Source organism: Cataglyphis hispanica, chromosome 2, assembly GCF_021464435.1.
Source record: "Cataglyphis hispanica isolate Lineage 1 chromosome 2, ULB_Chis1_1.0, whole genome shotgun sequence".
In the NCBI taxonomy this organism is placed as follows: Eukaryota; Metazoa; Arthropoda; class Insecta; order Hymenoptera; family Formicidae; genus Cataglyphis; species Cataglyphis hispanica.
The window spans coordinates 9,952,850-9,979,360 of NC_065955.1; the positions used below are offsets into that span (position 1 = coordinate 9,952,850).

Below are 26,511 nucleotides of genomic sequence, written 5' to 3' on the forward strand. Positions count from 1 at the left end.
ATTTAAAGTATTAAGGAGCATTTAGTTATCGAAATATTATATTGCATTACAATATTCAACAAAACTTAATATTGTTGTGTAGAAATAAATGATTGAAATTCTTTTAGGAAATTCTTATTAAAAATTAAGTTGAAAATCTATGCGTGAGAAGAATTTTAAGTTTGTTTTGTAAAGTCTACATATAAAAGACTATAAAACTATTGTGTTATAATTTCTACAAAATACGTGTGTGTTACAAGATCAGAATTATATTATGCTTATAATACGTATATATAAATTATTGCAAAAATAATTACTTCCTGCATAAAATCTGCACCCGTTCCATCAGTACCGACATTAGTTAACCCATGCTGACCGTGCATCGCTTGATAAGCAGAGGTGGTCAGTACAAGAAGTTCATGCCATTTGTGGGTGAGCAACCTCGTATGAACTTCGACCGGTAGCTCAAGGTAAAACGGTAACCTTTTGGTCCACTGTACCAACTTGTACACTATGCTGTCTCCTATCTGACACAGCTTCTCACTTAAATCTGAATTATGGTCCAGCAGCTCGTCCAAGTTCTGTAATACGATATTTATGCATAATCTTGGAGCGTGATGTTTCGTTTAAAAAATTATAACAATATTTTTATCTTTATAATTAAAGAATATTTCAATAAAAAATCAATTTAAAAAATAAATCATTATAATTAATTGCCATTGTTTAAAGAAATAGATTAAGATAATTAATAGCACTTAACTACATTTACAAATTATACATATACATACAAGAAATATTCTTTTGTAGAACAATTTATATTAATATTTATACATTATCGTTTTAAAATTGAAAAATTATGGGCATTTTACTATAAAAGAAAGTAATGATGTTCACATACTCTCAATGTAGCGATATCTTGGAACTCGTCGCAGTCTATAAGGGTTTGAATCATATTTAAAGTTGCATCCAAAGGAAAGACTCGATCCCTCGAACTGCTTACCGCATTATCTAGCCTTTGTCGTAAATGCACCACCTTAAACATATATATCATTTGCATTATTAATATATTAAAAATATATACATTATAACGCTCAAATTGCTCCATATTCTTATTCTATACGTTCTAACGCTCATATAATCGTTGATTAAAATCAGTTATTATCAAAAATTCTATATATCATATCACTTTTAGATATTCTACATGTATTAAAAGCAACGTAGCTCATTTCAATACTTAGCGATCATGTTATTATGTAATATCAAAGATTTTCAGTCGCGTCTATCGCGTGGCCTTAAGGTTTTTCGTACTGCAGAAAAGTTATCTCGAAGAGACTCAAATGATAATTATGATTCCTAAGACATTATTCCTAAGACATTATTCTTACAATCCGAGTTCGGCAGCCACGCGTGTTAATCCAGCCGGTATAGGTTCAGCCTTTCACTGACATTTCGGACCCCAAAACACTTCCTCGGAATCGGGCGCGGAGTGCACGAGAGCAAGATAAAAAGAAAAGAGAGAGAGCTCACCAACTGAGTTAACTTCGGGGAAAGCTGGTCGCTTTGTCGGATATCTTAAAGATCCATGTATAAGCGACCATCGTGGAGAACCGTGGGATGCATTCGCAGTTGAAGGCTCAACATAAGGAAGAAACGGGAGTGATGCGGGGGAGATGAGGGAGGGGAAATCAAGAAGGTGTTGAAGGAAAGGAAATGTGAGAGGCGGAGGAAGGGTGAGGTCACTGTCCCCCATGCAAACTTTCACGAGTTACGAAACCGCCAGAGGAGAACTGCCCGTCCTTGGCACCGGCTGCCGCTGATTTTCTATTGTCCCTGTCTTCGTCGCCGATGTATCGTTCGCAGCGACGATGACGAACGACGTTTGATGTTAACGATATTTTGTACGTTATAATGAAGGGATATCTGACATTGTTGGTATCTAGTGATGATGCTCGCTGCAACTGTAGCTTATTAATGTACTTGCACTATGTGCAGCAATTCTATAGAGATATATATATGCTGTGCGTAAATTATAATTCTGTTTATGATTGTTTTGATAGCAATTGTTAGCAAGGTTGTAATAGTTAAAAACTCATGAAAGATATTAAGCATTATATTACTTCCGTATATTATGTGTACTTCCGTATCAGATGATTAGATCAAAAAATTTCTTGAGATTACGCGCTTGATATATCTGTAAGCGTTGACATTTCTGCAAGATATTTAATAGTAAAGATATGTGATGGTTAATTTTAGTGTCAATGTATACATTTCATTTTCAGTATATAAAAATAAATCACAGTGTATAAATTACATCACGTATCTCATGAACATATATATACGTATATATAATAGTTATGAAAAGATTATTTATATTTCTGTTAATATAGAGATACTATATTTAGCAAGTTTATATAATTAATACAAATATTTTTTTAATAAATATTTAATTAATATAATTTTTTAATTTGTTCATTTATATATATTTATATACTCTTATAATATATTTATAATATATATAGAATATATAATACGTACAATGTAAAATAACAAGAGTTTATAAAGATTGTGACTTTTAAATATTAAAGTAATTAATTCTGTCTAAAGGAAGTATACAATTATAATTTAATCAAATATAAAGAAAATAATTTTATCTAAAAAATAGATTTATATAGAATATTTTTATATGTACAAAAGTTTTTACACAAATAAAAACAATTTCACATAGAAAATGTTTTTATAGAATTTATTTTCTGATGATAAAAATAGATTATCTCCATGACACATAATATATATTGAAATTAAAATCGCGATTGACCAAGTAATTTATTTCCACGTTATTTTCATGACTAGGAAAATTAAATATAATAAGTTAAATATATTATATTTCTTTTCTCAATAAAAACAATCGCGTCAACTTTGCGACTTTTTATCTTTTACGAAATTCCTACTTTGAAGATGTATATGATTGTTTCAGTGTGCTCACATATATGATGATTCGACCGCGGTTCAAAAGTGACCTCTTTTTAATGTAACACCATAACAGTCAACATTTATCCAATTTTAATGGCATCGGTTTCACTTTTGGCAATGGCCTCTACCGGGCCATTTAAGATCGCGGCAGTACTTTCGTTTGCTCATCTGATTGGACGTAATATGCGCATAATTTTTTAATTAATTTTCGCAAACGTTCCACTTGAGAAAAACTGGGACGCGATTTGAACACATACAATCCTGATATATCAATATAAAAAAATATTATTTAATCCTGTAAGCAATTTTATTTCCTGAAAATCATCCTTGTACGCAGCTTATTAATCTGGTTTTTATATAATGTTAATAGTTTTTTATTATATTATTAAATATTTATTATAAAAAATTTTTATTTATTTAAAATCAATGTAATGACACATAGAAACATACAAAAACAATATTTGCGACACAATGACATCGATGACAATCAGTCGATTTTCGCTCGTTCTATCTATCAGCTTTCATAATGTGGGAAAACCTTGAGGCTTGCGCAAATTGAGTCGTAAGAAAGTGAAATTGTGACGGAGAGTTCATTCATTCCAGAATCGGTGTAAGAGAAACTGATCGACATACAAACCAAATTTTTGCAATTTGTCTCCGTAATTCCATTATTGTTCAACAGTCAAATTAAAATATCCTAAATTCTTTATGCACAATATATGTATATGTCCCTATCATTTCTGAAGAGTTTATATCAAAAGTTTCTGCGACAAAATAAAACCAATGACCGATTAATGATCAATTCCTGATAAATGATTTTATATCTTATTCTGCGATTACAATACACACACACATACAAATTCTATTAAACTTTATTATTATATTAGATATACTTTAGCTTCGTTGTTATATACAGATTATATGATTAGAAATAAAAGTGTTTGATTTGATCAAAATTATTTTTCTCTCGATAGTATAACATTTACATTTCTTTTCTCGTCTTTAAAAATTACAGCCTATGCCAATTTCTTGATGATTTATCTCTATAATGTTAACTACATATTTTCTGATTCGTTACTAAGAGTAAGATTAGTGAGTTCGTAATCATTTAATTGGCAAGTACTGTGTACAATGTATCATTATATCTTTTTTCAAAGTGTGGCATGGTCTGCGATGATTAATCTAAAATTTCTACGTGATCGTAACAGGTTCTTTGCCGTTTGGATAGATATCGATGATGCAATTCTTTCATCGAAATGATTCGATCTGTATTTTCTCACTTAAAGATATCGATGTCGAATGTGGATTGCAAATATTAATCGAGTATACAACGCATGTTTCGATCATATAAGTTTAATCAATGAGAATAAAATATCTCTGAAAATCCAAGCTAATCAATTTTGCAAATAGATAAAGAAAAATATATCCAATTATCAAGTATAAAAATCATTCTTATTTGATTTTAAACGGACTTTATCTTAATACAGAATTTAAGGCACAATTAACAAAGATAATTTTTTTAATGCTGAATATTTAAAAATTATAAAAGAGCGATGTTAAAAAAGTTAAAAAAAGTTAATACGAGTATATAGGCAGAAGAACGCGAATGATCATCGTGACAAATATTTTCGAGCGATCTTGCATCGCAGCTGCTTCGAAAGTGAAAGCGAAGGTGCCTGCGGGATATTCTCATCTTAAAGCTCCTGATTCCCCTGTTAGCGGCCGAGGAATCGACTTTTGTTGACCCCTGCTCGGTTTCTAACTAGAGCTATACCATATAAATCACATAAATTACGATAGCAAGCGTGATGCTCCGATCTCGAAGCCGCTAGAATTGATCTATATATCGATCGTGCAAGCAATAAAAGACAATGTAAAAACTCCTTGCTTCTTGTATAAATTAATAGCGGACTTTCAGGTTGGATAATCATGCGATAATCATCGAAACAATTTTTAGAAAGTTTTTGCGTATTTCACGCACATCACTGATAATAAGTGATACTCATCTGGCGGTCGAGATTAATCTGCATTACATCGTTGACGACGAATATGTCTTGCGTAATGTTCGAATAATTAGGGGAAATGAGTAAAAGTTATGACACGCAATGCACACATCATGTCGCAATGAAACTAATTCTCTAATACACGACTCTATTTCGCGAAACACGCGGAAGAATGCGAGACGAATCGTGCGATCCTTTGGCGAATCTTTCTCTTGCGCTGAAATCGCATTGCGAATTCGCACGTTCAACCTCGGTGATCATCAACGATAAATCATTTGGAGTGAGAACGTTAGATAAATTTTTATTTAGATTTATCATGGAAAATGTTTAGAAATTTTTCGTAAAATCGTGAGAAAACATTTATGGCTCTAATTCTAATAACAGAATCTTGTCAATCTTGTGAGACTTTTTCTTTGTTAGAATATCAACATATCGGTTCCAATATTATATACAAAATATGCGGTTCAAAAAATACAACTTTCAATGGAATAAAATTTTAAAAGGCGATTTAATAACAAAGCTTTATTATAATATTATTTAAAACTAAGTGGATCTCATTTTTTAAAACACTTTGAATTTGAAAATTTTTTAATAGATATTTAATGTTAAATATTAAAAAAATTTTTTTATAAAAAATTTTTATGCAATAAAAAACCCATATTATATAAAAATTATATATTCGTAAGATTTTTCATAAGAATTTTCCTTCTGATTCAACTGATTTCATCGCTGATTATTGATGATTATCAAAATAATCTGTTTTAACAATACAATTTCATTTTAATAAACTTTAAAATTCATTAATTTTAAAATGATAAAATCGAAAAATACTCACTTCGGAAGGATTGGTGAGTGCCGTCTTCAGGATTGTCCCGTTGACGAGGTGGCCCGAGTGCGCGGGGTGGCTTGGGTGACTTGGTGTGGGCGGCGAACTAAGTGAATCGCCTGACGAGATTTTGTGATGATGAAGAAAATTGCCGCCCAGCTGGGCATGCTGCTGCTGTTGCTGACTGTGATGAGCTGCTGCTGCCGCGGCCATGTGCTTGTCCAGCATCGTCGAACCCATGGTGCCCTTGGTGCCACCCAAGGATCCCGAACCATTTACACCACCGACATTACCGCCGCCGCTCATGCCGCCACCCGCTTTGTTGCTCTTCTTATGCTTTTTGTATTTTACCTATGAGCAACAGAAAATCCTTTTTAATGAGCGATTTACATCATTTGCCATTTAAGGAAATCGCGTATTACGTGGAAGTTTGACTTTGTGATTTAACGAATAATTATGAATAACTATTTATTTGGATATTTTTTAATAAGAATATGAAAATGGAAACTAATTCTTCATTAAGTAATGACGAAAAATATTAGAATCTATAAAAAAGAAATAAATATATATATATATATATATATATATATATATATATGATATTGAAATATATATATATATATATATATATTTCTTTGAAAATTTTATATTATTTTAATTATTTCAATTTTTTAATTTTAAGTTAGTATTGAAAATATATAACAATATATAACAATGTTACATAAGAAAAAATCTGAGATTCTACAATCATACACTTTTCTACAAAAATATTCGACAAGTATAATAACTCGTAAATTTCCAGTTAAAGAGATAAATATTTAGCTCAATTATCTTAATTATATTTAAACGAGTAATTTAATATAACCATAAATTTTGCAGCATAAAATAATAAGAACTAAAAGAAATATATAATTTAAAGAACATTTTAATGTAAAAATCGCTTAAAAAGAAAAATTAAAAAAAGATAAATGAATAAGATTTTCAATTTTTTTGCTTCGTATTAACAATTTTCTGTTATGTTTGAATAAAGCAAAATATCAGCAATAAAATATAAAAATTATTATTAATGTTATTAACGAAAAATTAACGAAGTTAATAGATAACTATTAATCAACCTTTTTTTTATGAAAGAACGATTTACAAATATAACATTATTTACAGGACATAAAAAACATAAATTTTTTAGCAGTTTACACAGAGAGTAGCATTTTTGTTGTTAAAACATTAGCTTAGTGCATACCTTGTAAAGATTATACACTGCACCAGAATTCCTTCCTCCAGGCATCCGGTCTTCTCGAACCGCTTGCAAAACCATACCCTGATCAATGCACTTTTTGAATCGACAGAATTGACATCTGTTTCTCTGTGCTTTCGTGATTTCACAGCCGCCCTCCGCCACGCACGTATAAACTCGCCTATTTTGTACCGTTCTCTTGAAGAAGCCTTTGCATCTATTAATCAAATTAATTAAACTCTTTAATTGCATCTATATATATTCTATATTAGATACCTATATCTATATATATATATATATATATATATATATATATATATATTATATATATATTTTAAAAATGGAATTTTCAGCAATAGAAAAATTACAAGTTTTACAATGTACATTTGTTTTATGTATATTGAGAGAGAGAAAAAGCAATTTATTTTTATTATTTTATAAAAAGATTTTCTTTGAGATCAATAAATTATAATTAATTGAATATATATATATATATATATATATATATATATATATATATATATTAGCATCTTTTTTCAATTTTCTGTATCAATCTTCAGTATCAATTAAAGAACATGCAAAAAATTGTGAATGATGATGCACCTAGTGCGCGCCAATGCATTGATTCGTTCAAATTTCCTATTAAATAAAAATGTTCAATTTATATTGACAATCAGTTTCAGCGGTAAAGGACATCACAAGATTAAAAAAAAAATATATTAATTCGTTATTTTTAATCACATGATGTCTTTTGACATTGAAAATGAACGTTAAGCGTCAGTATACAAATAAAATATCTTAAGACATCCACGCTTCTAAAGAGTATATTCATGTCGCGTAAACGCGTGAAGTAAACCACGAGGAGCGGTCACATGACCAAATTTCTGAAGAACCGGTCACAGTTCGTGTCGCGCGTCGCCGGTGGAAGATCGAATCGCTACCGCTTCCCGGTCCCGCGTCGTCTCGCCCATCCTGGGCGGATTCCGCGTACAAAAAGAATGGGAGTGTCGAATCTAACAAATCATGCAATCGTTTGTGTATCAATTTAACCGACGATCGCGACGCGTTCGTCGATATTTGCGATCATCGTTCGCGTTTCGATCGGACCGATGTCCAGTGATCCGCCGTTCGAAAGGATATTATGTATCTCGCGTCGTTCGACGAGCATCGCGAGCGTTATCCGGATCAGCGAGCATCCGGATTAGCGAAAAGCATAAAACAAATCGAAAGGGATTGATCGAGAAGCATAAAACGAATCGAAAGGGATAGATCAATCGATCCCGGTTCGTCTATAATATTCGCGTGACGTCAGCGCATCCGCCATGATTGATGACGTCTTCTCGAAATTTCAACGTCGGTCCAAATTCCATTGCGCGCCAAAAGTGCTGAGTTTACAGTACGATCGTTTTCAATTATCCTACTAGATCGCGCTAGTAAACGCGTATGTATGATCGACATCGACCGCGTCCCGTCATAGAAATATGATTGTGTTGCGCCCTTCGAAGGTATTTTATGAATATACACGTAACGGATTGTCTTGAGTATGATCGAGTGTCGAATGATTTATCGGGCGATCATGTGTCAATTAATCGGTTCGATCGCGATTACACGCGTTTATTGATACTCGATATTGTTCTGCAGTCGTCGGAATATTGATATGAATGACGTATTATTCAGCGTATTTAGCGTTATTCGCGAATGTTATGGAGGAACATGATAAAACAGTGTGAGTGTTTAGTGTACAAAGAATCGCGATAACTATCGAAACTATCAAGTATCAGGGAACATCGACAGGTATCAAAGGCTCGTCGTAATGGATTAATTAAGAGGGATGACTCCTATTGAAAGAGTCTCTGCTGTGATTTACACAGGTAACAAAATAAATTCTTTTATAATTTTTTTAAGCGTAATATGACATTTGACTGATATAAAGTGACAAAAATATTCTTTCTTAGACTTCACAAATTCTCTTTTGTCTTGCTATCTCTCTCTTTCTCAATTAATGTAAATAATATATAAAAATTTTTTAGAAATTAATTTCTCTGAAATATTAAAAAAAAAACAGTTAAAAATTTAAACGTAATAGATAGTATTCATTTCTTAAATTGAATAACAAAAAATAATAAGATAAAATTAGAAGAGACAAGAAAAACAAACGATAAGATTATCATAGCTTCTACGAAATGCGTGCTATATTCGATATCTTTAAAAACCTAACAAATCAGATTTTAAAAAATCGAATTTTATTTTTAATTTATAATTTAATTCATAATTTAATTTATTATTCATAATTTAATTATATCAAATTTTGTATATTAGATAAATTTTTTATTTTTTTTTTCTTACTTAATCGAATCTTACAATTAGTTAAATGATTAAATATTTATTCAAACGTTTTTCGTAATTTATTGATTTATCGATTATATGAATTGAAAAATATTGAAAAATTATTTAATAAATTATTTTTTTATGTACATAATAACATAAGTATTTGTTTTAATTCTCTGTTCAAAAATATGCTTATACATATATATATATATATATATATATATATATATATATATATATATATATAAATATATATATATAAATTATAATATAATAAATATAAAATAAAATACACCGTACTCTATTGTTTGTCTGAAAATACAATTTAAATCGAGGAATGTCAACTATTTTTTATCAATAAATTGTATACATATTAATGCATTATAATATAATACATATAAAATAAAATACACCGTACTCTATTGTTTGTGTGAAAATACAATTTAAATCGAGGAATGTCAACTATTTTTTATCAATAAATTGTACACATATTAATGCATTATAATGTATTATATTATAATGCATTAATATGTGTACAATTTATTGATAAAAATAGTTGACATTCCTCGATTTAAATTGTATTTTCACACAACAATAGAGTACGGTGTATTTTATTTATATTTATTATATTTATTATATTTTATATTTATTATATTATATATATATATATATATATATATATATATATATATATATATAAGCATATTTTTGAACAGAGAAGTAAAACAAATACTTATGTTATCATGTACATAAAAAAATAATTTATTAAATAATTTTTCAATATTTTTCAATTCATATAATCGATAAATCAATAAATTACGAAAAGCGTTTGAGTAAATATTTAATCATTTAACTAATTGTAAGATTCGATTAAAAATTCAAGAATTAAATGATCTTTTTATATCAACAGGAGATATAATGAAAAATATAAGTTAAATATAATAAAATTATACAAACTTCAAATTTTTTAAGAATAAAAAAAATGACAGATTAGGAAGTTTGGTCGAGGTTAAAAAAATTTGACAAAAAAATGATTTGTCTCTTTTTTTGTACTTTTGATTTGTACTTTTCGTTTGCAAAAATATGTTTTTAAATTTGATGGAGAATCTGTTTCTTTAACTTCTTTAAATAAAATAGATCGTATATTACGGATAGAGGAGAGATTGTTTATCCTAAGAAACATTTTTATACATAGCGAAAATGATGAGATTGAATCAAGGATTCATCCACTAACAATAAGTTACAAGTATTGTGGGTGCGAAGGAAAAACTTTACGCAGACTTTTCTCGTCTAATCTACTTGCACGCTCGAGAAACCAAAGTTAAATAAGGATAGGCAAGAGAGATACGATATCTCGTGGTAATTTCATGAAGTAATCAAAAGTTAGGAGAGAGAAAGAGAGAAAAAGGGAGAAAGAAAGAAATCTTTGGAAAATACTCGGAGTAAATGCAACAAGTATCCTTCACACGTATTAAAATGTGCTATGAGAAAGAAGCAAGCATTGGGATTATCAGTTAATATTTAATCTCATTTACGTATACCATGAAATATTTATATGCCATGAAATAATTATAAAAATAATTATAATTATAAAATAATTATAAAAACTAACATATTTTAACAAATCATTTTTTTAAATATAAAAATATAAATAATATAGATGCAAATAATTATTATTTGGAGAAAAATTCAAACTAAATATATAAAAATCCGAAATTTACAGATTATAAATTTTTATTAAATCTACAAGAGTGTTTTTTAATAAAATATAAATTAATATCAAACATGAAAAAATATAGAATAAATTTTTCGAACTATGAAAAATTAAAAAAATTTTTTTTTGTCAATAATATATCAAGCATTGCAAATATTTCTTTAAATAATTATTAAAAATTATTCAAAGTACATTCAAAAATTGTCTGCATTTAATATTTTATTTTATTTGAAGAGCTTTAAAATATCGATAATATAAATCAAATATGATTGATTTATCAAGTATACAAATCTCGTATTATATAAATTTTAGTACATATAGAATTTCTTTTCGATAAGTGCTTTTCCAAATGTATTATCTTCAAAGTAATTTAAGGTTTATTTATAAAACGGATAAAACTTAATTATGAATATGTATAAGAAGATCACAACAAACAAACCGCCATGTCTCTCATGTACAAACTTTCTGTATAAATGAACTGATAGTATCCGCTCTGAGATTAGTTTACTCAAAACTTGATATTTCTTGTGCAAAGTACAGTTAGATGCATTTGCACGAATGTTGATAAAGGTCGAAGATCGATGCAAGTTACTCGTATTTGCAATTAACCAACACGATTTCGATAACATAAACGCTATGCTCATTATATATATATATATATATATATATATATATATATATATATATATATATACCAATAAATCAATATAATTAAATCTAATTAAAGCGAATCAATCGATTCTTTTTTTAGTTACAACTCGCCAAAAAACCTTGATTGATCGAGTAAATACATATAAAGTCTCAATTAACCCATATTATTAGAGTGATTAGAATGCACGCGCGAATCGATTGCTGTTGCAGGAATGAATTTATTGCGAATAAAGTATGTTTAGCATAAATTTATTATTACTATTTTTTGAATTTACATAGATTTCTATTAATTTATGAATTTAATCTAAAATTTCTTCCACTTGTCCAGTTTGTAGTTCTAATTCCAATTAATAGTTGCAAAATATTTCGCGCGAGTTTTTATTGTATGTGATGAAAATATATTTCAGAAAAAAACTATATAATTTGTAAAATGTAAGACATTTATTCGACATTTATCAGATATTATTGATCATTTAAATCGATTATATTTTTAAAGAAGTAAGATTTGTTTTTTAATTTTATTTTAATTTTTAATTAATTGTAAGATTATAGTGAATTCGAATCATTTTGTATTCAACATTATGTATTCAATTGTGCATTTAACATCAAAGTTGCAAATGTTTTCTCCAATATAAAATTGATGAAATGTGGTTAGTTATTAAATATTTGTAAAAGTATTGTATATAAATTTAAAATCATAAAATTATTAATTTTAAATTCAATGATAAAAAAAAAATATTGTAGGATTATAATATCTTCGCGTGAATGAGAAAAGGGAAAGGAGTCAAAAATAAAAATTTCTAAAATTAATAAAACAAATATCGGAAATAACACATCAAGTTATATAGCGGAATATGCAAACGATTTTTATCATGCGTTGATCTACGTACAGCAAAAAAGATACGATATTTAATCTCATAATACTCACCCTTCGCACGTGATGATGCCATAGTGCAAGCCAGTTGCCTTATCTTCGCAAATCATGCATATCATGGGCGTCTCGTCTTCCTCGTGTTCCTGGGGTGGCAAGGGGGGCGCCGGCGGCGCGAACGATATGGACTGCGAGGCTGCTTCGGACTTTACGATCGTGCCGCCGTTGCTCACCCATGGCTGCGCAGCGGAACCGGAAGCCGTGAGATTTAACGCTTGCATTTGTTGCGCGGCTGGTAATTGCGTCAAATCACCGGCCCATAGCCTCTCCATATTGAGAGGCGGTCCGGTGGCGGCAGACGAATACGATACCGCGGTGGAGGAGGGTGGTTTACCCCTGGATTCCTGGCCGAGATTCAGTAGCAGGTGAGCGGCCGACTCCTCCGACGAGGAACACGAAGCGACCGCTGCCGCCGTGGCAGTCCAGGATGCCGCTGGCGGCGGTACCGGGTCCAACGGCGGCGCTGACCATATCATTGTACGGACGCCGCCGATTTCGCCCATTAAAACTGTGGGCGGGGGCCGCGGTGGTGCCGGCGCTGCTCTCTGCGCCGGTGGTTTCATACCTTCACCTAAAATGAATCATCGGATCATATGCGTTTTTTTTTTCTTTTTTTTTTATTTTGTCATTTAAACGTATATCATAATGTAAATATTTAACTCGTTTCTATTATTTATCGATTTCATTACGTGATAAAATTTAAATCTATTTTATAGAAAATTTATCAAAATTATTTTTAAAATCGACACTCTCTCTTAGAAATGTGTGTCATTCATTAATATTTTTTATTATTATATAATATATTTTTTACAAATGTTGATTATTATTTTTTTACCAGAATTTTACAGTTTCAACATTATTTATTTTTTGAGTTTATTTTATAAGAGAGAATGATATTATGACGTAACAATTCTCAATTATTTATCATGAAGTTTGAATGACCAATCGAGGAAGAGATTCGTAATTTTGAAGCGACTTAATAAAAAATACAATTACATTAGTCACAATACTTACACGAAGTCGCTGTAGTAGTGGCGCCGGTGGTGACGCAGCTGGTGCTGCTGGTACCGCCGCCGGAATTGGTCGAGACAGTAGTGGCGTTCTGTCCGCCGTAGCTCACGGCACTGCTAATGACACCGTTGAGTAGCCTCTGTGTGGCGAACCCCTGTACGCCGGAGGTGTTTTGCGACCAAAATTGATGGTGAACCAGCAGATGCGGCGGTACCGAGGGCGCGCGCGGTCTTGTTGGCGTCGGCGGAGTCTGTGGCGATTGCTGTTGCTGTTGCGCGGATCCATGGGACCCGGCAGACCCGATTGTGCCAGGACTGACACTCTGATTCGGATTGAATTGAGACGACGGGCTGTTCCGGTGACTTGGTTGATTGGAAGTTTCCGAGCGACCGCCCCCGCCGCCGCTACTACCTCCGCCTCCGTCAAAGACCGAGTTGGATTCTTCCTTGATCTGGACGGACGACAAGTCACTCTTGTCCGGGGTATCGCTTCTCGAGGAAGCCTCCTGAGCAATCGGGGTCGACGAGACCGCTTGGACCGGCGAGTAGGATGACGATCTGGTCGGTGCAGGTGTAGCGGAGCGTTGTTGCTGATGTTGCTGTTGCGATTGTTGATGATGCTGCTGCTGTTCGTCGGCGACCCTAAAGCTCACTATCGGACCAGCATCCGGGAAGACCGAGTCGGGCGATGCACGGTCCGTCGAGCACGTCGTATCGCGACCCTCCTGTCCGTTTCCTCTTCCATTTGCGCCATCACCGCCGCTGCTGCCGCCTCCACCGGTACCACGAAGAGAGTCTCGTGGTGTCCCTGGACTCGGACTGCCCAGCAGGTACTCGCTCGTCACTCTGACCACGGGGCAGCCCGGCGAGCCCGGCATGTTTGCTTCCGGCGACAGGGTCGAGGTGTCGGCCATGCTCTCCCCTGGAGCAGGAAAGTTTATGGGTGAAGGTGCGTCCGCCGGCTGGTTCCCCTGCGGCGAGCCTGCTGATCCGAGGGATACCGGGGAGTCTGAGAAATAAGGCGTTGATTTTACATTTATACTCAGACTGCAGAAAGTCTGACGGAACGTTCTTTTTTTTTTCTTTACTCGCGGGTGCACTCGAGGATAGAATTTGTGAATGTTACTCGCGCCGATTCTGTACCTTATGAATATAAAAATCTGAAAGAATACACTAAAGCGAAGAAATCAATTAAATTACATTGTTTTATAGGCAATTTACGTTTTTATGTGAAAATCATATGATACCAATATTTTTCCTTTAAATATTTTTAAATTGCAAAAATTTAAATTTAAAAACTTTTTTTTAGTTTGTGTGTGTGTGTGTGTGTGTATATATATATATATATATATATATATATATATATATATATATATATATATTATTTTTTGCAATCCAAAAATGAAAGATTAATGGAAAAAAAGTTAAATAATTAAATCATCATTTTTATAAGTAATTTAATCAAAGTAATTTAATGTCACAATATAAGTACTATTACAGATGAAGAATGATGAATTCGTACAATGTATTATGTTCGATTATACAGGTCTCGATAAGCAACAGCTCGTTACGCAATTCTGAAACATATCAACAATGGTATCTTGTATGCGCAAAATACAATAAATTTTCCTTATAAAAATATGGTAGTTCTTCCCATAATAGATTCCGATACGCGCAAAACGTGATAAATCCGACGTGTTCTTCTCGAGTTTACCGCGCCCATAATTACTTTCTTTTCGCGAAGAATACTTTAAGTTATATTCGTACGATAAACATGTTTGACCACTTTATTCCAGCGCATTTTATCTTCTAGCGATATAATAGAGTATTCGGATGGCGCACGATCGACCTCAGTTGGGAAACAATCGTTTCGAATATTTAAACTTCGAATATTAAAGAGAAGGTACAGGAGAGAGAGAGAGAGAGAGATTGCATCTATTAATATAAAAATTTTTAATAATACATTAAAATATTAAAATATATAAATATTTTTTATGAATATTAAATATTTAAAATTGATATAAATATGTTAATTAAGTGTTCTAATATTTTTAAATATTTGTAATCTTATAACATATATATTATAATTTTTTTAATATGCAAATTGCTTAATATAATTTTAACTTAGATTTAAAAAAATATATGCTTTACTGCTGATATACAGATATATCACAAGAATATATTGTTTGAAGGAAAGTGAAAGAATTAGTGCTTATCTTGAGACGCAGAGTCGATCTCTCGTTTTTGCCAATTCTTTTAAACTCTGTCAAATTTTGCGGGTTTTTAAAGATATCATAATCTCCTCCGAACAATCGCGCCACTTCAATAAATTTAAATGCACGCTCATTATTTTGTGACCATTTATTTACGACTTAATTATTTCACTCATTTTTACTCGTCTTTTAGCAAGAAAAGTTAGAAATGTCGATTGTTGATTAGATAGATATGTACATGATTAACATCTGATAAGAAAATCCGGTATGAATTTAATAGGATTATAACAAAAAGATACATATGCGTATAGAGAGTACAAAAATTTAATATCTGATTGTGAAATAAAATCATTTTTCAAATATAATTTTTTAAATATATAAAAAAATGTGGAAAATTATGAAAAATAATAATATTTATTTTATTCTTTTTTATTTTATTCTTTTAATTTATGTATATTTTATATTATTATTTTTATTTTAACAGTAAGTAACATTAACCTGCCGAAAATACTAGGCAATTTTTAAATATCTCATATTATGAAAAAAAAGTTTTTGTATTTTCTAATATATATAAAAATATCAGAAATTATATGTATGTATGTATGTATGTATATATATATATATATATATATATATATATATATATATATATATATATATTTAAATAATAATCAAAAACTGTGCATATTAGAAGATAATTCCAAAAAATTAGATTTTCATATTTGCCACATCTCTCGAGAGATTTTACTTACGAGCTTCATTGTGAAAAGCATTGTGTCTTTCATAATGGGGAAATTACGTTGGTAGGTTGTAATTGCGTTAGAAGAGAGGGTTGAGTGAAAATCATTAAAGCGTCCGTATGCTTTTGACGCGTTCTTAACGTTGCATCGTACCCTATGTGGTATGAAAAGGTAAACCGAGATGTGAAGTAATCTTGTATTGAGGACGCGCAATGTGAAATTAACCCAATAAAAAATATTCTATGTGTGACTACAAGTATAGATAAGAATATAAAATTTTATAGTATATATGAGAGCACTAATTTTATGATTGTGTAACTCATATATTATTATATAACTTACATATCGCTAGTTCTTTTTTCGAAAAATACATGTAAAAAAATTTAAAATATAATAAACAAAAATATAATTATCTCATATGCATGTGCGTGTATTCTTTCGAATCGCTTTATTCACAAATTTTAATTTCAGACTCATTTATTTCTGTGAAAAATCTATAAACTGAAGGGAAATACAAAATATTTTTATATATTAAAGTAGAATATATTTTAGTCTCTTTAAATCGAGAAAAAATTATACACTATAGAACGTACAAAATATAGCTATTTGAATTGCTTTTTGCGTGTCGCAAAAAGGATATGGGAACTTTATAGGCAATCGTGTAGGTCAAGGAAAGAATGCAGTTGACAAGGCCGAGCTGTGATTGCGAATACTTAGGTAGCAGTTTCCGAGCTATTAATAGTCAATTCTCGTGGACATTGGTCGAGCGGATTATTCATTCGCGGACTTGTAATCTGTCGCGAATTATCTCGTATAGTTACCAAACCGAAGAGTAGGATCTCTATCTTTATAAATCATCAAAAAAGTTTAATGTCCATCATTTTCGTAGAGCAATTATATTTCACATTCACATTTCGTAGAGAGCAATTATATTTCACATTTATATTTCGTAGAGCAATTATATTAATCCGACATGCCATATGGCATTCATTTATCGTATTGACGATCGGCTGCAAATATCAATGCTTTCAGATGATGCATGAGTGACGTACTAGTGAATCTAACGTACAATGATAGGCTAAAAATAACAAAGCTTATCTATCGCGAGATGTGATGAGGTTATTGATCCTTTGTATCGATAGTCAAATTGTTCAAAATGTTCAAGAGATTGTTCCTAGTAATATAATAATACAATTAGACAATATTATAGAGATACACACACAAGACATGCTACTACTTTCACTATTCCTTTCATTTAATTTTTTTTTATAATTTCTTTTTTATAATTGCTTAATTAACTTAAATCAATCTTCTTCGATGAAAATTGTGATACCCATAGACTCTGAATTATAAGCAATAAAAGATAAAGGAATTGTTGGAAGGATTGTCCATAAAGCATATAGAGAACAGAATATCCTCTAATTTATTATTTAATAAAAATTGTTTATTTTAATTTTATTTTTAAAAATGTTGTATATTTTATGTATATTTTAAATATAAAGATATGCAATTTTTTAAATTAAAACAAGATATTCCTTAAAGATAAAAAAAATCAGACTATACTTATTAAAAAATTCAAATAAATAATTTTGAAGTCGACTTTAATAAAATTTTTGTTAAGAAAACTCAACTATATAGAAATCAATAATAATATAAAAATTGTAAAAAATGTTTTAGCAAATTATATTATATATAGGATCTTTCGCGCGATAATCTTTGTTTAAAAAAAAATTGAATTTATCAGAGATTAGCATTTTTATCATCTACTTTTTGTAGATGAAACAAATAGAAATGGAGAAAGAGATATTCTATAAAGTATCAACAAACATAATAAGATATTGCTTACAAATAAATGTAATAATAATAAATGCAATGTTTACCAAAGAGCGACGCGTAGAAATTCTTCGCATCCAAACATTTGTAATAATTAAAAGTGGAATAGGGATCGGCTCTGAATTGCGATCTGAAGTAGTGCTGGAAGCGAAAGTAACTCTGATAAGATTCTATCGAGAAGTTATTGTAAGGATGATACGCAGATAAATAGGGCAGAAAGCTGCTTCTCTGCATCCTGTAGAAAGTTGTTAGATCCATACTTGGTGAATTCCAATCTTGTCGGTTCCAATCAAGATTAGTGGCAATGGAAACATTACTTCCCAAAGGAAACATTTTTTAAATAATTTTATAGATCTCTACTGTGGCTAATATAAATTAAATTCGATGTTTATAAGAAATATTATAGCAAGAACTTTTTAACATTATATTGTCTCTTTTCCGCTTTTCTTGAATATTATTTTCTTGAGTATTATTTTCTTCTTCTTACAGATTGTCTTCACTATCATAGAAATCGTTGCATTTGTTGTTTTATTTTTTTATAAACAAATAAAGATATGTTACGTAGATCATTTTAAATTTGTGTAAAATGATTTTCATCTATCATTTTTTAATTGCCAATCAAAACTGGCACAAAAATAGAATCTCATTTTTAGATGATATGTTTCTCCTTCTCTCTCTTTGGTCTTTCTTTTTTATTTAGAATTTAATATCATTATTTGGAAAAATATGTTACTCTTGAAATGTTTAACCGAAATTGTACATTCAGTAAATTGACGTAAAAATTATTGAGACAAAAGTCTCGATTGACTGATCTTGCAACTTAAATTACAATATATTATTATTATCACGACGTATATTTTTTATAATTTTAGTAAAGCACCAGTTTTTTTTTTTTTTTGTATAAAATATGAAATTTGTTTTTAAATTGTGGATAGACCGTCTGACTAAAACAAGAATATCACTACTTTTTATTCACGATGCTAAAAATCACACGTTACGGATTAAGTGATATAACGTTGCTTTGATCGGCCATCTCTCTTCCCAAATCTCATCTTTCTAGTATACATGAATATCATCTCTCTACGAATCGCCAAATTTTTTTACAGATTGTGTATTATCTCATTAAATTATATATCAATCTGTTTCATCTATTGCGAGAAAGTAATAAATTATATTCTCGCGTTAGTTTCTTTGTTATTCCATCACAACAAGTATATTTCTATTGTGAGCGATTATAATCCAAGAGCCACATAATCACGTGAAAAAATAAATTATTCCAATCTATCACACTGATCGATAATTCTTATCGATTGAATATATCAAGCGCGAACAACGGTAGAGAAACTCGCATTTCCAATAAATTGATCATCTTTCGATATCCATGAGCGCCGCTCACGCCGCTGGCGTCGGCATCGCCTGGATAATTGCGTCGTATATTCGTTGAACTATATATGACGTGCACGTGTGGTGGCGGCCAAGAAAGATCAATGATTCGCGAGATTATAGCATGGAAGCATGCCGGAGCGTACGTTCTCCTCGAAAAGTCTTAACGCGTGTTGACGGCGCGACGCACTGCATTTCTCTCATCATTCATGTATCATCGAAAATCCACGTTGAAAGAGTGGTCCAGTCTTTTTCTCTTTACGTGCCAGATTCTCGCCAGGTTCGCCACTATAGATAGTATAGATCATCAACGCAGACTCTCTCGATTCGCGGCCAACGGCAGTCTCTGACCTTTAAACCGGCCGTAGGTCGAGGGTCATTGGTATCGGTCGTGTTTGTGAGAGCGCGTCGAAAAATCGATGCAGCTCGATGTGCAGTGGCCGCGGCAACACGTGACGTGACGTGCGCGCGATTTTTACCACGGATACGACGACGTCGCCGTCGGCAACGTTCGTCGATCGTCCGGCCGACACGATACACCGCGTGATCGTCAACTCGCTCGTTCGGTTCTGTCACTTTCTTCCTGTTTCTCTTCGGCCTTTCTGTTTGTTCAGCCGCGTATCGTTCCCGATCGGAAACGTCCGTTTTTAGCGCGTTTTTCGCGCGTTTTTCGCGAGTACCAAGCGCGCGATACACGGCCGCGTGGTTACGCGAGTTCAGGCGAAACCGAACTAACACCGATGCACGTCCGGGACGACCGCGTGGGTTGATATTCAACCCTGCAACGCCAGCAGCAACCATCCCAAGCCCCCTTCTCCCTTCTGGTCTCCCTCTCCCATCTCTCTGTCTCGCTTCATACTTAACTTCCCTGAGCTAGCTAGCGATTCCATCGCCGCGCCACCCACGTTTCAACCTCTGCCCTCCCGTCGACAACCCTCCCGTTTCCATTTCCCGTCGATCATTCGCGAGAGCTACCTTGAAGACACAATAAGAAGACGAGCGCGTAATATCGCCTGCTGCATCGCGACGTAACGCGTTGTTGTAATCGAGTACGAAGGAATGGAAACGAAAAAACATACGAGAAACATAAGAGAAAGAGAGAGAAAGGGAGAGGAAGAAAGAATAAACGAATAACACGCGAGATAAGCGCGCGCGCAGTACGGGAAATCGGGAAACTGAATGAAATGAATGGTGAATGGCCGAGATGAATGTGCGAACGAATGGTTGGACATTGAGCCATTTCAGATACACTGCTGCTTGAGGAAAATTATATATATATATTGATAGAAGACAACGCGATGCAAATACGTCACGATTTCTTTTATATGCAAATGCCAGACAAGAGGTATACGTGTAGTCAATCTATAGATCCTTTTTGCTATAAGTGGAGATTAAGAAATCTTTTTTAAAAAGAATAGAATTATATTCAAGAATTCATTAAAAATAAAGGAATTTCTTCTGTCTATCTAACGGTAATTTTAAATAAGTCAAACTATAAAATGATTATTTACAGTGTTTTTATTATTACAATTATTTTTACGATATCAAAGTGCTTTGCATCGATATCATTTTCGAGATATTTTATTTTGATATGATGATATTTTATTTTGATATGATATAGATGTGGTCTACGTAGTATTAATTCCACATGCGCAAATTAGTTTTTGAATGCCATATAGTGAAATATCAATTTCGCGGATATGACGTAATCGCATATATAAATGCGCAAAACAATAATGAAGAATATAAAAGATCAGATAAATACAGTGTAAATCTTAGCTAATAAATAAAGTACAAACTGTTAAGAAATTATTTCACAAAAAAATACGAATCGTTTAATCGATCGATTATGTGAATCGCGAACTTAAAGTTGATTTTTCTTAAAAAAAAATATCAATCACATTATTTGTTGAAACTAAAATTAACTATTTAAATATAATTATACATATAATAATTTAGAGATAATTCTGATTTAGACAGAAAATAAAAATACACATAGAAATGTATAAAAAAATAGAATAATTGCTAAAATAGAATAATACATAAAAAGATAACGATCTTTTTATATACACATTTATCAATAATAGTGAAATAATATTTTTTACATGCTTCGTAAAGTTGAGAAGATTAAATTGCGTCGTCTATAGTTAGAATGATTTCTCATTTGCTGTGAATTATAAAGATCATCATTGTTACGCGTACATTAAACGTCGTTTCTCCATTACCGGATACTAAATAATCGTTACGCTTGAACATCGGTCAGTTTTACAACTTGTTCCGAGTAATCTCAATATGAAAAGATCGGCCAGTGCATCATAATTTGCTTGACAGTATACGATATACGATCCTTTCTAGCGCGATTACGTCAACCATTAGAATCGAAACTAGATTCTAGGCATTATATCTCATCTCTAGACAATCTCAATTTCTATCTCTTTATCTTCTTTGTTTTTGCGTATTTGTATGTTTCTTTTTTCTTGAGCAGTTGCTGTCGAGACACTTCGTTTCAATAGAACGTGAATACATGGTAGAGCAACTTTAAATAAAATATTAATTATAATATATTAATATATAATAATATGTTGCGACATTGCAAACGTGTGAAGCAAATAATTAAAAAAACGAAGCATTCTATGGGGAAAAACTTTTTATATCCGACACTTTCTAAGATAAACACGCTATATGTTAATTTTATATGCTTTCGATTCTTTTATGTCCGTCGTTGCGATATATCGCTGAGATATTCTTACCGTCGCTACTACATCGGGAGTCGACCTTTCTCCTTTTCAACTTGAGATCTTGAAACAAGCTCATGTTGTCTATCTCACACGGGCTGCTCGGAAGGGTCATAATTCCTAAAAGCAAAAAATGGTAAGGATTAATATCAGCGTTTGTTAAATGAAAATTACTCGTAACTACTAACGAGTTACATTACTTATTTATTAATAATCTTGTCTTTGAAAAGCTATTAAAATCAGCATTAAATCTGAGTAAATTTATATTTCGATATAAATTATATTTCAAATGTCACGTGTGAAAATTGTCTTTACGTTTATTCTTATCAAAATTTGATTTTCAATTTCCAGTTTACTCTACATTGATCTTATTTGCATTTAGGAGATAAATCTAATTTTATCTTTTATATATAATTGAATATATATATATATATATATATCAATTGAAATTAAAAATTTATTCCTTTCTAATATTGTTTACAGATCTTAAATATAATTCAATTTTCCATCACAGATAACTTATCAATTTAGAAAATGTAGTTTTTTTTATATTTTAGCTTGTATTTTATATTTTATAAATATGCGATTCTCATGTAATGACAAGAATATTAATCCGTAATATTAAGTCAGTTGAATTTTTTTCGCCGCTAAATATACGAGTATACAAAATTTGCATTTTGCGATAATTTCTGTTTTACTTTTTGTGTTTTAATGCATTTCTATTGATGCACTTCTCCTCGAAGTCGAGATTGATCTCGCATGCATATAAGCGAATAGTTAGCGACTATTGCGAGGAGATCGGTTCGCGATGAAAGTACGTGTGTGCGGACGCACGCGGGCGATTATGGCGAACGCATAGTTCGCCATTAACCCCGCTTTAGTCGGCAATAACGTACAATTGGATCGCTACTTGCGCGGCAATGCATGTATCGTTTACCGCGAGACACTTTCGTTTTAAAAGGTTCTCAAGATACAATGTATTGTACTGTAGCACATCGCATCATACATTGTATCGTAATGGAATAATTAAAGACGGATCCCGCGATGTGTGCATGTATGTATGTATGTATGTATGTATGTATGTATGTATGTATGTATGTATGTATGTATGTATGTATGTATGTATGTATGTATGTATGTATGTCGACTCCGCTCGCCGACACAGCAAAGCTCCAAGGATCAGCTTACAAGTTTTACGAGCGCATTCATCCACTCTCCTCGGTCTAGCGCTAGACGAGACGTGGTCTATGAGAGACGATAGCGGCTGCAACGGGGGTCATTTTAATAATGCGAAGCCAACGATAATAACAAATCGCGCGCCTTATCGCGGGGACGGATGGCGAACAATTGCGCTGTCGCTTCAGTCGGTCGTAACACGGTCAAAAAGATCGGACGTCTAAGCGGTTTTACGACAGTGCCCGACCTAACCGCCGCGGGTCGTTTTAATAAGGGCGATGATGCGCATCAATCGTGTGAATTTTTATGCGCCGCTTCATCCGTGTCTTCGTTCGAGAAATATGCATGTCTTGCTGGCGCTCGTGCTGTTGCAACAATATTTGCATTTTGCATGACGCAAGCATTTATTTTTATCTCCATGCTTTTCATTTTTTTTTCTATTTTGATCTGTTCTCTTTTTGTTTGTCCTCTATTAATATCTGTATAATCTGTATATACATTTATTCAGTTATTCAGTGAATGCAACAAGTGTAACATAATACTGTTAAAACAGACATGACATATTTTCATAGTTAGATGTTTTAATTTTTCTAAAAAAACATCTCATCAGGAAAGGGAATAGTTTTTAATTAAAGTATAATTTTTTTTTTTTGGGGAGAGGGAGAACGATCTTTTCTAGAGTTAGTTTTAAATGAAAAATTTCTACCTTTTAAACAAAAGTTTAGCAGACAACCGTAAAAATATTAGATTTATATTTTTAATTTATAATAAAGTTTTTGATTCACGAAAGTGGCAATTTACTCTTATAAAAAATATTAAAGTTATAAATTATTACATTTACGTCAGTACAGTTTTTAAAAAGTTAGTTAGTATTTTCATAATAAAATAAAATTTACAGTATACATTATAAGTACGTTTTTAATTTGTATCATGTTTTTTATATGATTTATTATTCATAACACGTTATAACATCTTATGCTGAGACATTTAATCGATGTTCGTGCATCGCCGTTCATGTAACTCCGTGCTATTTTCGAATAAAGACAGTTTTACGATCGTGAGATATAACATTTACGCATTTCTTAGCGCAAGTTGTCTTTGAATCAACATTCCAAGTTTTCCGAATTTGAACGAAAGTTGAACGCGATATATTTATACTAACAAACTCGTTGAAATACAAGTAATTTAGAAATAAACGTAAATATCTGTTAATTAAGAGTCAATATAAATGGTATTAACCGAAAAATAATAATTATGAGCAAAAATTCACATAAATTTTCATCATTAAGAGGCATATAATTAGAATTTATATACTTTGTGCTTGGACTTCATATATGGAGAAATTTCTTTTTACATTTATGACACTTTAATATACTTGATATAGATAAAACAAACTTCTTAATTGTATTTTTTTATAATTCTTATGATCTAATAATGTTAACCTAACAAGTATCAAAATATATTTATATTGCGGAACAGTTATATTTGTTACGATAAAGATGCAAGGAAGAGAAGTTCATCATAGCAGATATACTCTTGTTTGTTTTCAACGCGTAAACTTCGTTCAACTAATCCGAGCGACATTAATATTCTGCAACATTGTCTATCTCCATTTCGAAAGTTGTTTATTCTAGCGTGCCGTAGAACTTCTTGTAGGTACTCCTACGCGCTACTCCTTCAGCTAGTGATAGTCTAGCAGCAAGAAGTACGTAGCTATACTTATAAGCAAGTTTCATGTTTAATTAATATCGTCCAGCAAATCACCTGCTAGCTTGTTGCTACTGATATTCATAGGTTAGTCTTTTGCGCTTATGAAAGTTCTTTTGTTTTTCTCACGTGTAGCAATTTATGCAATAATTTTGCAAGTGTCATTTAAAAAATATGAGAATTTTTGTGATTTCAAGTCCCATCATAATTAGTTTCGATATAATTATAATTATAAAAAATATAAATTAACAATTATGAGATAATTAAAAGTTTTAACATTTCTTCAATCTCCTTGATAAAAAAAAGAAAGTCTAATTAGATTCTGAATGTGGGTGTAAAAAATACGTAGTTTTATGATAAAAAATTTGAATGTAACAAATCAACACATTCTTTTCGTTTTGTTTTTTTTAACTGTCAATTATTTTATTCTTACAAATATTTAAATTTAAAACATTCAAGTTTAAATATATGATTTATATTTGTACGCTTATACTGTACACATTTTTACGTTATCAAACGATTTTAATTAAATTTTTGTATTGTATGAAAGATTGTAGATGTGTACTTATTTAAAAATAAAAAATTAATAAAGTTGTGAAATTGAAAAATATAGTGCTATACAATATAGGGATTTCTATTTTAGAAATGAAGGTAAGATTGATAGAGACAGCAAGATCAATAAAAGAGACATATAAATTTCACATCTTCAACATCAAGGAACGGTCAGTCGCGTAAATAGTGTGAACGACGCTTAATGAATCGCGCGGGCGAGTGTGTGCGTCGGTACATTCGCGCGATACTAGATGGCACACGTTAGAGCAAAGCGCATCTCCACGCTGCTGCGATGTGACGTACGCATGTGCACATTCGCGCGCGCGCACCTCGCATCGCACACACACATGCAGACTCGCTCGATTGAGTATACGAGTCGTACCAGCGAGGGGTCCTTGCTCCCTGCCGTATGTGGGTCAGCAGTCTCACACACGCCGCTATTCTTGCGTAACCAATGCATGCATACGACCGCCGCGGGCGCTCGCGCGCGCACGCAAGAGAACCGTCCGCCGCCGCGCCGTGACTG

General features: G+C 31.8%; 2 protein-coding genes across 13 annotated transcripts in view; one reads left to right on the top strand and one right to left on the bottom strand.

The window, feature by feature from the left end:
• Positions 1 to 26,511, bottom strand: part of LOC126859139 (hormone receptor 4-like) — a 165,571-nt gene that overhangs the window by 3,381 nt on the left and 135,679 nt on the right. For 8 of the 10 annotated variants that reach the window (XM_050610148.1, XM_050610147.1, XM_050610151.1 and 5 more), the window contains 7 exons: positions 22,566 to 22,670; positions 13,651 to 14,655; positions 12,634 to 13,207; positions 7,019 to 7,229; positions 5,788 to 6,129; positions 878 to 1,012; positions 297 to 560 (listed from right to left, as the gene is read on the bottom strand). In XM_050610148.1, the coding sequence (XP_050466105.1) occupies positions 297 to 560; positions 878 to 1,012; positions 5,788 to 6,129; positions 7,019 to 7,229; positions 12,634 to 13,207; positions 13,651 to 14,655; positions 22,566 to 22,670 (2,636 nt within the window). The remainder of the gene's footprint in view (positions 1 to 296; positions 561 to 877; positions 1,013 to 5,787; positions 6,130 to 7,018; positions 7,230 to 12,633; positions 13,208 to 13,650; positions 14,656 to 22,565; positions 22,671 to 26,511) is intronic. The other 2 variants (XM_050610156.1, XM_050610155.1) reach the window with 1 other exon arrangement.
• The window catches only part of LOC126859169 (uncharacterized), a 131,658-nt gene continuing 113,072 nt past the window's right edge, over positions 7,926 to 26,511 (top strand). For all 3 annotated transcript variants that reach the window (XR_007688760.1, XM_050610207.1, XM_050610206.1), the window contains exon 1: positions 7,926 to 8,883. Coding sequence is in view for 2 of the 3 variants with exons in the window: in XM_050610207.1 (XP_050466164.1) it covers positions 8,844 to 8,883 (40 nt within the window). In the remaining variant the exon portion in view is untranslated. The remainder of the gene's footprint in view (positions 8,884 to 26,511) is intronic.